General features: G+C 39.7%; 1 protein-coding gene across 2 annotated transcripts in view; it reads right to left on the bottom strand.

Moving 5' to 3' along the window:
* The window catches only part of ube2o (ubiquitin-conjugating enzyme E2O), a 44,534-nt gene that overhangs the window by 18,905 nt on the left and 12,053 nt on the right, over window positions 1-13,576 (bottom strand). For both annotated transcript variants that reach the window (XM_051945258.1, XM_051945259.1), the window contains exons 2-6: window positions 4,229-4,288; window positions 3,065-3,175; window positions 2,229-2,326; window positions 2,037-2,100; window positions 754-897 (exon numbers count right to left, since the gene is read on the bottom strand). In XM_051945258.1, the coding sequence (XP_051801218.1) occupies window positions 754-897; window positions 2,037-2,100; window positions 2,229-2,326; window positions 3,065-3,175; window positions 4,229-4,288 (477 nt within the window). The remainder of the gene's footprint in view (window positions 1-753; window positions 898-2,036; window positions 2,101-2,228; window positions 2,327-3,064; window positions 3,176-4,228; window positions 4,289-13,576) is intronic.

The raw sequence follows: 13,576 nt of genomic DNA, 5'->3' as shown, positions 1-13,576 counted from the left end.
TGCAAAGTGAGTATTTAAACAACTGCATGTACATAGCTTACACGTAAACTCAGTCTACTCAAGTATTTTACTCTGACACAGTATGTCATTAAAAAAAGAGGAAACAAAGAACTAACTCAACTCATAAATATACAAAATCAAAAACTTACAATATGTATTTTTATTGCCAAAATTACATAATTTATCAGAGCAAAAGACTGTAAAACATAAAAAATTTCAAAAATTCCCCCAGTCCTAGAACTTATGTAACTTCTGCTTTTGTTGGTGAAAATAACTAAATCCAAGGTAAAAATTTAGATACTATAACAAAGTCACTTTATCTTAAACGTTCCATTGATAAACACTAAAACTCTGCATTCCTCAACACAACCGTGTAGCCATTAGCAAACCGACAAAGACCAAAATTTCAGTGACTTTAGAGCTGAACTGCAAGCTGTATTTACACAGATGTGGAAACAAATCTGCAGTAAACAGAGATGCTGTTTTTGTCCAGCGTTGGTAAATATTGTACATGTTTCTATCATTCTCAATTTTGTGAAACAGAGACAAGAAATGCAACTTTCGTTGTTATTTTTTATGATTTATAGCATTACATACTGCACCAAAAACATGTTTGTGTCCTCTCTACTAATACCGCAGTGAATAAAAAAACCCACTTTATTTTATCGGGTTGTGATTCTATTTAGTTTACGTGTGTTTAACTCAGAGCTGTGTTAAAGATGTTAAAATCAAAGACTATCCTCATCGCCTTACCTCTTCCACCACCACCCTGAACTTGCATTTCCTGCTGAGGACAGGTTTGACCCCTGACAGCCACTGTACATTAGAGAAGACTTTGGCTGGACCAATGAGGACCTGGCCTGGATAAAAGCCGTACGCCTCGTCAAAGAAGAGACCCTGAGAAACAACAGAGTGACAAGAATATAATCAAACAAAGAAATGAGAGCACAATATCCAAAATGTTTGAGCTAACTAGAAACTGTGTTATATATAACATGCTAAAGTTAATCAAACAATGCTTTCTGTCATAGTTACAATGCAACATATCTGCAAATAATTTCACATGTTCTATAAAAGTGAATAAAACACAATTTTTTTGAGGGATTAAAAAAAGCATGATATATATATTTTTGTATATAACAGTTAATCTCTAAGTTTACATTTTTTAGTCATTTTATATCCCAAACTATTTTTTATTCACTGGCACAGTAGTGAAAAAAAGTTTGCACACATCTGCATGTATATTACATTAAGAATCCCTCTGAGATCTTCAAGTGCAGTTTCTTTTAGTACAATCACAGCCATAATACTAAACAAATCCTAAAAAGCCATTAAAAACCTAAAATTTATTGGTTCCATAAAAATAAGAAATTTTGAGTTTTGGGTCAGAATTTAGTTTTGTTAGTTTTTCTTGTAAACAGTAAACAAAACAAAAAAACAATCTGTATTTCTTTGTGCCTGTCTAATGCAGCCACACCTTTTGAAACACAAGAGATTTTTCCACAAATATTTCATGATAATATTTGAGATTGTGTAAAATTTTGAGGGTGTCCGAAAACTTTTTTCCCACCACTGTATGTTGAATACTGTTTGGTACATAGTGCTGTCATGAGAACAAAAACAACGTAACAGCTTAGTAAACAGTGAAACTACATAATAAAAAAACAGAGATGAAATAATGTTACATAATACAAAATATCTGTTTAGAGGAATGCTTTCAAACGCACAAGATTTCATATGTACGTTCTCAAATTAAAGTGAGGATTGAAAGAAATACAAACAACGCAATCTCAAAAGCTAATTTTTTTGCAACTGGACAGAATCACAAAAACATAGTACTGATAAATTCCACACCTTCTTGTAGCACCAAAATAGACAAAGAACACCTTACAGCCTATACAAGGTAACATCAGTCACTTGTGTTACGGCTTCAGCTTTTTCAAAAGTGATCAGACCCCTGAGCGAGTGCTGCTCTGAGAGAGAACTTATGAAGAAAATGTACCTGAAGTGACAGATAAGAGCTCCTGGCTACGTACCGAATCACTGACATGCGGACAGACGTCGTAAAGCTTGGCACCGTCTTCCACACTCATGGAGCACCTGGAGGGAGGCGAAGAGAGGGAAGGAGGACTCGCTGACATTCACTGGATTTGTCACTGATGAATGTGAACCGGCATGCGAATGCTCACACACTCTGACATGCTGCCACACACACACGCACACTCTACCTGGCTCCGTTTGAAAGCTTGAGGATGATGTGATTGGTCAGGTCGTACACTTTCCCCAGCCAGAAGTCGTAGGCTATGTAGTCGCCGTACATAAAAGACTGGAAGAAACACGACAACGGGACCGCGATCAGTTTCACATTTTATCACAGTGTCACCACAGACGCAGTAATTATAATTATAAAAAGGGGCAGAGTAATAGCTTGTAGGTCAGACTCATTCTCTACACGACTCTGATAAATCAACACTGCTGAGGCGTCAGATTATTCACTGCAGGTCCCTGAAACACCGTCATGGTCACAGTTAGTTTAACTTTGGCGTGTTTTTTTTGGACCAATGCTATTATTGGTAAAAAAGTTAAGCAAATCACCAGCACCAAAAAACAATCTGGGCACTAAATTATATACAGATATTCAATGAAACCAATCATTTTGTGTTCAGAATTTATTCAAACATTAGATTATCCCAAATATAATGCAATAAAACAGTCCCTGTCTGTGCTGCACATCTTGCTACACCATGACAAGTTGTTTTCTTATCATAATCTGAGTGATCGCATTAATTGATATTTAATAAGTGCTGCTGCTAAATGCAAGTATTTAAATGTATTTCTTGTGGTATAAGAGAAATACACTTGTAAAGCTTCATTTTCAAGGTTCAAAACTTTCAAAACAGAATTTTTCAGTGCATGTAATGTGCAGCGAGAGCTGACAAAGGATGAGCGGATTCTCTCAAATAATCTAAAAAGAAATCCTGAGAACATTAGGAATTTGCTGACCTGTTAAACGAAGCTTAAAGACAAGATCTATGGAATATTAAGGTATTTGTTACTGTCTTACCCAGATGTGCTGCAGGTCTTTGCTGTTGACTGGATACAGTACACAATTTGTTCCCACTAACTTCACGGCACACTCGATGTCGATGTTAGTCACAATACCACACTGGTTGTCCTGCAATACGACAAACAGACACACATCATCTGCATTACTTTAAGAGGTTAAGAACCGACATTTTCAGGTGCTTCCTGTGAGCTTTTCATTTGTGAAAAAGACTATGTGACGTGAATTTTAACAAAAAGAAAATCTCACAACTTAACCCTCTGAACCCAAAAACCTGCCGGTAGGGTTGAGAAGTGTTTCATCTTTGAAAAAACAAAAGGCTAAAGTTTCATCATTTTTCAGAACCAGAAGCTGCGAGGAGGGAAAGAATGGTCAGATTTTCAGCTTTCTTACAATCTTTAAACTGATTAAGTGTGACTTCATAGTGAAAATGAATCAAATATAATATTTATAATGTGATATTTCTTCAAAATCACTTCTACACGTCTAATTTAAAAATTCACCCCAAAATATACCATTTGCACTAATTAGTTTCCGTTTAAAAAAAAAAAAATTGAAGCGATAAGTGTCACCATTGTTACCATGTGACAAAAATTGAGAGACTTTTCGGCTGCACTGCAGGCTGTGTCTACAAAGAGCAGAGACAAGTATTGAAATGTAGGTAGTTAAATATCCATAGTGTGTAGAGCCACCGTTTCTACCAATATTGGGAACATCTGTGGAGACTTTGAAAAATGCTGTCCATTTTTATTTCTGAAAAAAAAAATGCTCTTTTTATGATTTACAGCATTCTAGCTTATGGTTGTGCCGTTTCCACACAGGAGCAGGACATGACAAATTGGCTCACAGGGGCTAAAAATCTGACAGGAGCGGAAAAACATCCAGAAACTGCTCGGTGTTCAGAGGGTTAATGTTGAATTTACATTCCGAATGTGAGCTGTTGCACTGCGTTAAAACAAAAAGTCTGCCTCTAGTCTTTCACGAGTGCCGACCCGCGGTGGTATTCCAGTCATGTCTGAGGCAGCAAATGGAACAGAGCGCTGAGCAGTGACATGACTGACAAAGAGAAACACTTGATTGAAAAAGGTGGAAATAACGAGACAGAATGAGAGGGGTGCAGAGAGAAGGTGAAAGAGTTATAAACAGACTGAACACTCCACTTACATTAGAATTATTCCGTCGCACGATGTCTCTAATGACGATCGATCGATCTTCAAGCTTCAGCTGCAAAAGAAAGAGCAAACAAGTTGAGAAAATGGTGGCTAAGACTTGTGGGTGACTTCATGTTTAAGAAATCTGACACCAACACAAGAACTGAAATTGGATCATCATTTTCTTATAATAACACTGCAGACAAGAGTGCCGCTTATCACCAACTCTGTAATGAACCCTGGAGAAGAACTTAAAAATGAACAAGCTTCGTATTCACACTCGGACCACGACATCAGGGCAGATGTGATCGGTCACACCCGCATCCTGTCCCCGTTAGCAGCCATCAAGACAGCAACCTGCACACTCGGCAGAGCTGTAACGCCCCCAGAGAGAAGATAAATGATTCTGCTGTCCAAACAGAGAGACACATTACACTGTGCTGACCAGCAGGAGCCTCCAGTGTGTGTGTGAGTCAGCAAACACGCTTCACTCTCAATTATTAATTATCACATTGAAGTAAAAATCTGGATCCTGAAAAGCAATATGGTTTACGACTATAGAACGGACAGACTGACGGACTGATGAAGCTAAAACGTGCATTGATTAAAGAGGGCAGAAAACAGAAGCTGCTGGACTAAACCTGGCAGCAGCTCAGCTCCCAGAGGAAAAACCTTGTTCCTGTGAACTGAATTTTGCTGTGTCACATGCTGCCAGTATGCGGCTATTTGGACTCAAACAGCCTGGTGTGTTGTTTTAGGTACCTGTAAACCGACGAAGAACGACCGGACAACACATAAATGAGTACGGAAGCACACAGCAGAGTGATTTTTAACGCTACGAGAAAGGATTTTGAAAAATCAGTGACACCAGGGTCATCAGGTAAACAGCAATTGTGTGAAAAAAAAGTCCTTCAGTAATGTAGGCCTGCTTCAGATCGGCAAAGAGAGAACGCAGAAAAACTTGCGTTTCTTTGCCAGAACCCTCAGCTTTGTGCTGACAGAAGAATTAAGATTTCGGGGCTGTGTTTTTTCATTCAGCAATCTTTTCTGTCTGAACAAGGCCTTAGGCAGGTGTTAATTCAAAAGGAACTGGAAAATTCAAAAGTGCACATGGAAGATATAAAGTGTAATAATTCAACATAAACCCTTCTCTGCTGGTGAAGACTGTTTGAGGGCTAAACGTGCCACCTAAGCACCATCCTGACTCATATCAGCTCTCCTATAAACCAGCGCAGCGATTATCTCGACCTTCATCTCTGTTATCTTTAATAGAGATTAAGCAGATATGATATCATATTACAGCATAATCTTATTAACATGTGGGTTTGTCCTTTACAGAAAACGCTCCAAGTTCCATGGCCCCACCTCCTCCTGCACTACAACACTGAAAGTCACACAACTTTCACACCAAAGCCATTCATTTACTGTTCAGCACAAGCAGCTGCTGCTCTTTATTCCTCACAGCATCGCTGCGTCTCGTCAGCGGTCATTATCGCGACTGTTAATTCACAAGATTAACACGAGTGATGATCATTAAACCTGACTAATGTTAATGTGTTTAATGGGCTCGTTCTGAATTTTCCTTCTGTTTAACATAAACCGCAGCACAGTCTACTTAATGGGTTCAAACATGAAGCAGATTAAATACCTGGAATTAAAGTCGGTCCAACTCAGGTGAACAGAATCCAACATGGTGGCCAACCATCCGAGATAAACCATTTCCTCCATCAGCCAGTTTGTTTACGCACCAACACACTTTTTATGCAGCTTGATTTAAGTATCATTACTTTGCTGTACAATAATAGCTGACTCTCTACACTATTCTAGAAGTCGGCTTTCTGATTTTGGATTTTTGGTTTGACAAAACAAGCCATCCTGTATTCTGATCTTCTCAATTTCACATACGAAATGCTTCATTTGTTGGTCGAGAAAAGAATGGCAAATTATTGGACAGAGAGAATCATCATTAGCTGCAGCATTACTCCACTGGCAACTAATAACACAAGTGGTTTTTATTCTCATCTGGTGAGATGACTGCACGTGCAACAACAACAAAAAAAACCCTTGTGTTTCACAGAGGGATATGTCTTTCATGACACCGTTTTGGAAGGTGTAAAAAGCCCTTAACATTAGCAATGAGGCTAAAATGATTTATTATTTGTTTAGTAATTTAATCGTAAACTATTTCGCTAATCAGCTTGAGTAATTTTTTAAGGAAAAAAAACATCAAAATACTGTAATTTCAGCTTTTTAAATACTAATATCTGGTTTCTTTACTCCTCTGTGACAGTAAACTTTATATCTGTGGACAAAGCAAGACATATAAGGAAGATTCTTGTTTACAGTTTTCATTTCTCATCATTTTCTGACATCCTATATATCAATTGATCAAAAAAATATCATCAGATTAATAGACAATGAAAAAAATCGTTAGTTGCGGGAAAAATAACCAACAGCATTCACCACCAGCTGATGAGACAAACACCACGACCTGCAGCAACTAAAACTTCATCTACTGGGTTGATGTTTCTGAACGTCACAAGCTGAAGCGCATAGGTCCGACAATGAGGTTATCCGTTTTGCTACTGCTGGATTTCTCAAATTTTCTGATTCAAGTCGCTGACTGTGAACCGACAAAGATAAAAAAAAATTTAAAAAAAATCAATGAATAACATTTGCTGATCTGAGCCAACACAGAGCTCACTGGCAGAAGGTGAACAGCAGTTCTAAAAATTAAAAAAAAGAACTTCTACATGAATTTTCCTATTAGTGGCGACCTGCAGGAGGCCTTGTTCTTACTCCACAAACCACAGGATGAGTTGTGAACCAGCGACCTGAGCCTCCGAGTTTGGGCAAAGACAGATGGAAGAAGAGGGGGAGAATGTAATTAGAAGTATAAGGAGCGATGAAATAAAAAAAAACACGATGGCCTGCAGCATGTTAAGTACTGGCAGGGAGGGTTGTGGGTGATAATCAGGGGAAAACTAGAGAGAGGGCTGATGATTGAACCTCAGAGGGGATGATATGCAAGAAATATTGTTGCTTTTAGAGATGCAACAATTAGCTGATTAACTAATTAGTCAACAGATAAAATAATGGATAGTTGATGGTTTATTCGTTCATTAATTTTCAAGCAAATATACAACACATCTCACTAAGTGTAAGCTGGGATAGGCTCCACCCTCCATTCCACCATCTATAGGATGAAGCAGATACAAGAAATGGACGTATGGGCATTGAGGAAGTATAGTGTAGAGTACACTGTAAAAGGATTTAACTGGTTGATAAATTAATAATGAAAATGGTCATATTAGTCACAGTCCTAGTTTGTATTCTTGCTATACTTATGGACTTTTCTGCTTTAAAGTATCAACAAAATATCATCTCTTTATCTTGACTTGAAGGAAAATTCCTGCATTTTTGCCCTAGTATTTCCATAACTGACTATTCAGGAAGGAGGGCGCTGGCAGAACACCATATATTACGACAGTTAGTACAAACCCAGTAGCAGGAAAGATTAGTTGTGAAAATAAGACGCAGCTCATGTCTTGAAGTCACATCAGATGCAAAAATATAATGACGATTGTGTATGATTGACGTTTTGTCGTTGTGTAAAAACGCCCAAACATCCTGCCGAGAACAGAATTACGAGCATCTGCGAGCACTTTCACACACACCCCTGGGTCTTTGGCAGCACTTCTACTTTGTCTCACACTGTAACAGTACTCCACTGAATTCTGGGAGAGGAAGAGCTACTGAGCGCGCGCGCGCGTGTGTGTGTGTGTGTGTGTGTGTGTGGAGTGGATACGATCGATGGTCGCCATGTTCCTTTGTAATCTATTAAACAGCAACCCGTCTTGTCCTCATGTCTCCACTGCTGGGAGTAACACACACACACACACACACACACATCTCCCTTCTCATCTAAACCTTTTAGCTGAGAGACACTCAAGAACATTTTTTCTGACACACACACACAGCTCTTCTTCATTAATATTCTTTCAGTGCATCGTGCTGCAGTGCGCTACTGTAGTAACAGATTTCCTCACCAGTTCAGAAACACTGCCTTTAAATCAATAGCGTTTACTCCAGAGTACGAGCTAAGTTACAGCAATACAACACATTATGTCACCATCCAGGCCAGACCACTGACGACCACAACCCGGAACAAATTACAGCCAGGATGTGATGGCTACAAAAAGGTCACAAGGAGAATTTTTCTGAGCACTAACTTCTGCATATCCTCTGATGTACAGAGAAAGGCTGAACTGTAATATGATACAGTGTTATGTACGATAGCGCACAGCTCCTCTCACTACAGCGGGAGTCAGTTCACCCTCAGCTTAGATACAAATCTGCATCATTGCATTTAGAAAAAAACAACAACAAAAAAAACAGAGGAGGTGCCTCACTGACTGCTGTAGCTGTGATCATGACTGAAGCCTGGATGATAAAATGACAGAGATATGTACCAGCGATAAACATTTAACAGTGATATAAAAATGTCTGCATACCAGCAGGTAGAGTGATGGAAAGTAATGTGCTCCATTATCAAGGGATACAATGGCAGGGAGCACACTTGAGGTTTGTTCATGCAGCTGAACTTTCCATTTTTTTTCTGTGCTTTCATGGCAGTTTGCAACATTTAAGTGAACCGTTTTCATATTGCCAATAGTTAGAACATATCCCTGTTGTTTTGTCAGCCAGGTGTAGTTTGAAGAATACCCTTATCCAGACAAAGTTTCACCCATCACATGCAGGCTGAGCAGCTGCACGTGCTCACAACCAGAGTCTGGATGTCGGAGATCGGGCTTTAAAAATGAATAATGAGCCCTGAGCTGTCACATCATCTCTCCTCTCTGAGCGTCTCCTTAACTGCCAGAGTGTTAAAACTGGACTGGAACAACACACCGACTCCTCAGAGGAAGCAGAAGGAATGCAAAGCATAACGTGAGGTCACACAGAAGTTGTGATCAAGAATAGTCTTCCCATCACCTTCAGGGAGTTCCGTAATAACCTACTAATTGTAATATGAGTAATTGTAATTTCTAAGCCAGCATGCGACCCGCAACTGTGTTCTGTCAATTACACTCCGTTTCTAAATTCTGCAACGGAGCAGCATGCTCCTCCGGTGGGACTGTTTACTCTCCAGGAAGAGGCAAAATAGAGGAGGAGGAAAAATACTGCCGTCTCACTGATCTCAGAGAAATGAAGCTAAAAAAAATGCAACATTTTTCAGTTCCAATTACAATTTTTTATAGTAGAGATTACGAAACAGGTGCATTCTGCTTGAACAGCAAACCGGTGGAGTGACTGAGAATGTTCACATGCACAGCATTACCTTCGTTTAGATCGTATTCAGCACATTTAATGGAACCTGGCTATCAAAGTGCTTAATGAACATAACTTTAAATGTTTTTGCGAGTGCGTGTTTGCATTTTTCCGGGTATGTCGTACTTGTGCATGTTATCGCAGTAATTATGTCTTGGTACCTTAATGAGTTAATTCTCTTATTTATAATTGAAATGTAATCAGTGGAATTTGTCTCTAGTGTGTCGGTGTCCAGATGTTGTGTAGATCCACGTGTTTCCTGGATTTTCCTTAGAGCTGCCAAACCGTAATGCAGAACAGTAGCAACGAAAATGTGTTTAATTCTACCGGCGACAGGTTTTCACTTTCATTCTGGCATCCATCATTATATGTAAAGTTTACCTGACAAAATGCAGCTTGAGCTGAGGAGGCTCCTGCCAACATGGTGGCCAACGAACGTAGAAGGAAGTTAGGTCATCTATACCACCGTTCAAAAGTCTGGGGTTACTTAGAAATTTCCTTATTTTTTAAAGAAAAGAATTTTTTTCCAATGACGATAACACTAAATTAATCAGAAATACAGTCAAGACATTGTTAATGTGATAAATGATTATTCTAGCTGGAAACGGCTGATTTTTAATGGAATATCTCCATAGGAGTACAGAGGAACATTTCCAGCAACCATCACTCCTGTGTTCTAATGCTACATTGTGTTAGCTAATGGTGTTGAAAGGCTCATTGATGATTAGAAAACCCTTGTGCAATTATGTTAGCACATGAATAAAAGTGTGAGTTTTCACGGAAAACATGAAATTGCCTGGGTGACCCCAAACGTTTGAACGGAAGTGTAGTTTTTTGAAAACAAAATGGGGAAAAAAAAACAGGACAATGATTTAAAGGAATCCATATGTTCTTATAAAGTCCATATTTTAGGGTAAATGTTTGTGCAAAATCTTTTTCTGAATATTTTAGCACCATTGCCAAAGCAGATTCTGTCATTTCTAATTTTAAAAAAATGACAAAATTTATCTTTACCTACTGTTTAAGCATAATTATGTGTTGACATGTTTTCATTTTCACCATCAAATACGCACAGTAGAGGCTTTGAAAATTCAGCACCACTCCGCAATCTAGTGAGCTTTTATTGTACAAAAAAAAATCCTACACATCAGAGCTAACACCCTCTAGAGGATCCAAAGGTTTGGCAGCTCTGTGGTTTGTTTGGAAGTCAAGTGGATGCCAAGCTAAACCGAGGCAAAGTCATCACTTTGCAAAGCCTGCAAACGAAGCAGATGTCTGTTCACACTCATTAAAACTGGACTTAAACACTTCTGCTGCCGTGCGTACCGAGTCGCACAAACGCACAACACATACTGAAAATAATCAGAAACTGCACTCCTCAGTTACAACAAAGCGGCAGACTGTTGCTATGGCTTGCATAGTGATGAGGAGAGAGGCAGTGCAGTGGTCGGCAGAGGCGCCGAGAACAAAAAAAAAAACAGACATTATTTGTGTGTGGCACCTAGCTCTGAGATGGAAGACAACCTTGGCTGGCTCTCCATCCCGGCTGATAAGGCAAAAGGGGCTGGATTGATTACAAGAATCGATGGAGGACAGTATTTGCTTTGACTTCCCAGCCTAATTAACACAAGTCGTTATTAAGGTGCGGTACAAACAGGAGGAAGATGTGGAGAGAGAGACACTGCAGAGAACTGCAGCTCTGGGCCACGCCTGTTCTCCACTCGGACAGTTTTCGATACTCGGCTTAGTTGTCATTCTCTACAATCAGCAACATGTGAGCCACAAACACAAGAGGAGGCAAAACGAACACAGGTGGGTGTGGTAGTAACAGGTGCATATACTGCACTGCTCTCCACAAACACCACCCTGTACTGTAGACAAAGCTAATAGGTGAAACTCCACCCACAGATGCTGCTAAAAATCGACCTGTGATAATGAAGGTGCAGCATTGCGCAGCGCAACATCCTGCAGCTCAGCCTGCCGCCTCAGGCTACCTCTTTTTCTGTTGCATTAGTGGAGCTTTGGGAAAACAGACCAAAGATTTCCAACAAGAGGCAAACAAATTCTTACAGTCCGGTTTTCTGGGTTCAGCTGTGTTAAGCCTGCAAACAAAGCAGATGTCTGTTCATACTCATTAAAACTGGGCTTAAACATTTCCGCTGCAGTGTTTACCAGTTATATAAATGCACGTTTATGGCAACACATAATAGTTAACCTTGTGGATTCTGTGAGATATCACCTGCAAGCTTTTTCACTAATCTTCTACGACTTTACACTGCAAGTATTTTCACAATGAGTAGGTTTTGGTTGTTGTCATGATGCTTTTATGTAAAAAAAAAAACTGAGAAAACTGTGCATTAGTCAGTTTTTTGTACAGAAATTGTAAAAACAGACAGAATTGTTGGATTTTCAACTTTCCAACAGCCCTTGAACTACTTATCTGTGACATGCTGCTCCATGAGAAAATGGATCAAACCTAAGCCTAACCTCTGGATATTTAAAAATCACTTAATTACATATGTCTCACTAGTTATTTGCATTAACTAGATTCAGCACCATCTTGAAACCAACATTGACTCAGCTGTGACCAACACTGGTAAAAAATCTGGGACTTTTCAGCTGAACTGCAGGCTGTGTTTACACAGAGCAAAGAGGAAAAAGTATAAAAACAAATTAAGAATGTCAGAAAAATCGACTGACTCTCTAATGCCCAGCTAGTTTATGGGGGTAAGTGGGACTGACGACTCACACATGTAATACTCTACATAGCTCAATTACTGCATGATGAAATAGTACTAGTCCAAAGACATTACTCAAACTATCATTGCATTACAATCCACTTCTATAATTTCCATCTGTACACTCACCAAGTTTCAAACACTCAAAAGATCAGACTATATATGTGCTGCTATCAATTCAATACTCATTACATTATCTACAAACCTTCTGAGCCCGTGTGGGCTGGGTTGTGAACATAAAAGCATCTGTCTCTTGCTCTCCCATTGGTCAGGAGAACTGCTCTGTCACAGCTCCCTGATTGGCTGAACTGATGCTGCACTTCCTAAACAAAATGGAGCACGAGGTCGTCACCAGAGACAATGACTGAGCAATGATAGAGATCTTTCTTATACTGTAATGCAGATAAATGCAATAACAATCTTGATATCCTGACTTGCTTTCTTTCTACGAGTTCTTTATCATTTTCCAGAAATGAAGTGATCTACTGAGAAGTTTCCAGAAACATAATAAGCAAATAATCCAATCTGAATCAATGACAGGTCCTTGCAGTCTAGGTTTATTTGGCGATAAACAACCACATCATCAATCAGTCTTCACACCGTGACACCTCTCTCACTGCTGTAGGATTGTACAGTCGTACTGAAGCCTATTGATTGGGACACGCAGCTCTATTAAAAAGAAAGCAGGCACAAGGCCTTTTACCTGTGGAGACCACAGGGGAGTGACGAGACAGCTAATGGCACAGAGAATCTATTATAGAGCAATCTCCTTACTGTGTAATTTGAGAGTTGAAGCGATAAAAGACCAATGAAAAAAGCAAGCAGGAAATAAAGATACAGAAAAACGAGGACAGTGGAGCTGCGAGACACCGAGCCCTGTACGAAAAACAGAAAAATGTAAATCGAGAGGGGGACACAAATGCAGTCATGAAGAGGAAGAGAATATGAGATGGAGAAATGAAGGATGAGAAGCGGGATGCTCAAGAGAGTCAATCATGAAGATGAAAAAGTCAGGGGAGAAAAGATGGCGAAATAGGAGGAGGGCGCAAAGAGAGAGTAGACGGGGTGTGACGGGAGGAAAATGAAGATGAGGGGCGAACACGAGGTACAGAGGCGACAGCAGCCAGCCCAACAAGTGGGAGATCGAGAAGGATCCCTGGAGAGGGGAAAAGAGTGAGGAAACAAGAAAAGCAGGAGCCAGAAATAGACGAGAGCGCAGATAGTGAGACAGAAAAAGAAGAGCAGAGGGGTAGAGACAGAACAGACGGTCTCCCCACTGGGCAGGGCCAATA

This window comes from Acanthochromis polyacanthus, chromosome 3 (assembly GCF_021347895.1).
Source record: "Acanthochromis polyacanthus isolate Apoly-LR-REF ecotype Palm Island chromosome 3, KAUST_Apoly_ChrSc, whole genome shotgun sequence".
In the NCBI taxonomy this organism is placed as follows: Eukaryota; Metazoa; Chordata; class Actinopteri; family Pomacentridae; genus Acanthochromis; species Acanthochromis polyacanthus.
This window is presented reverse-complemented; position numbering and strand designations above follow the sequence as displayed.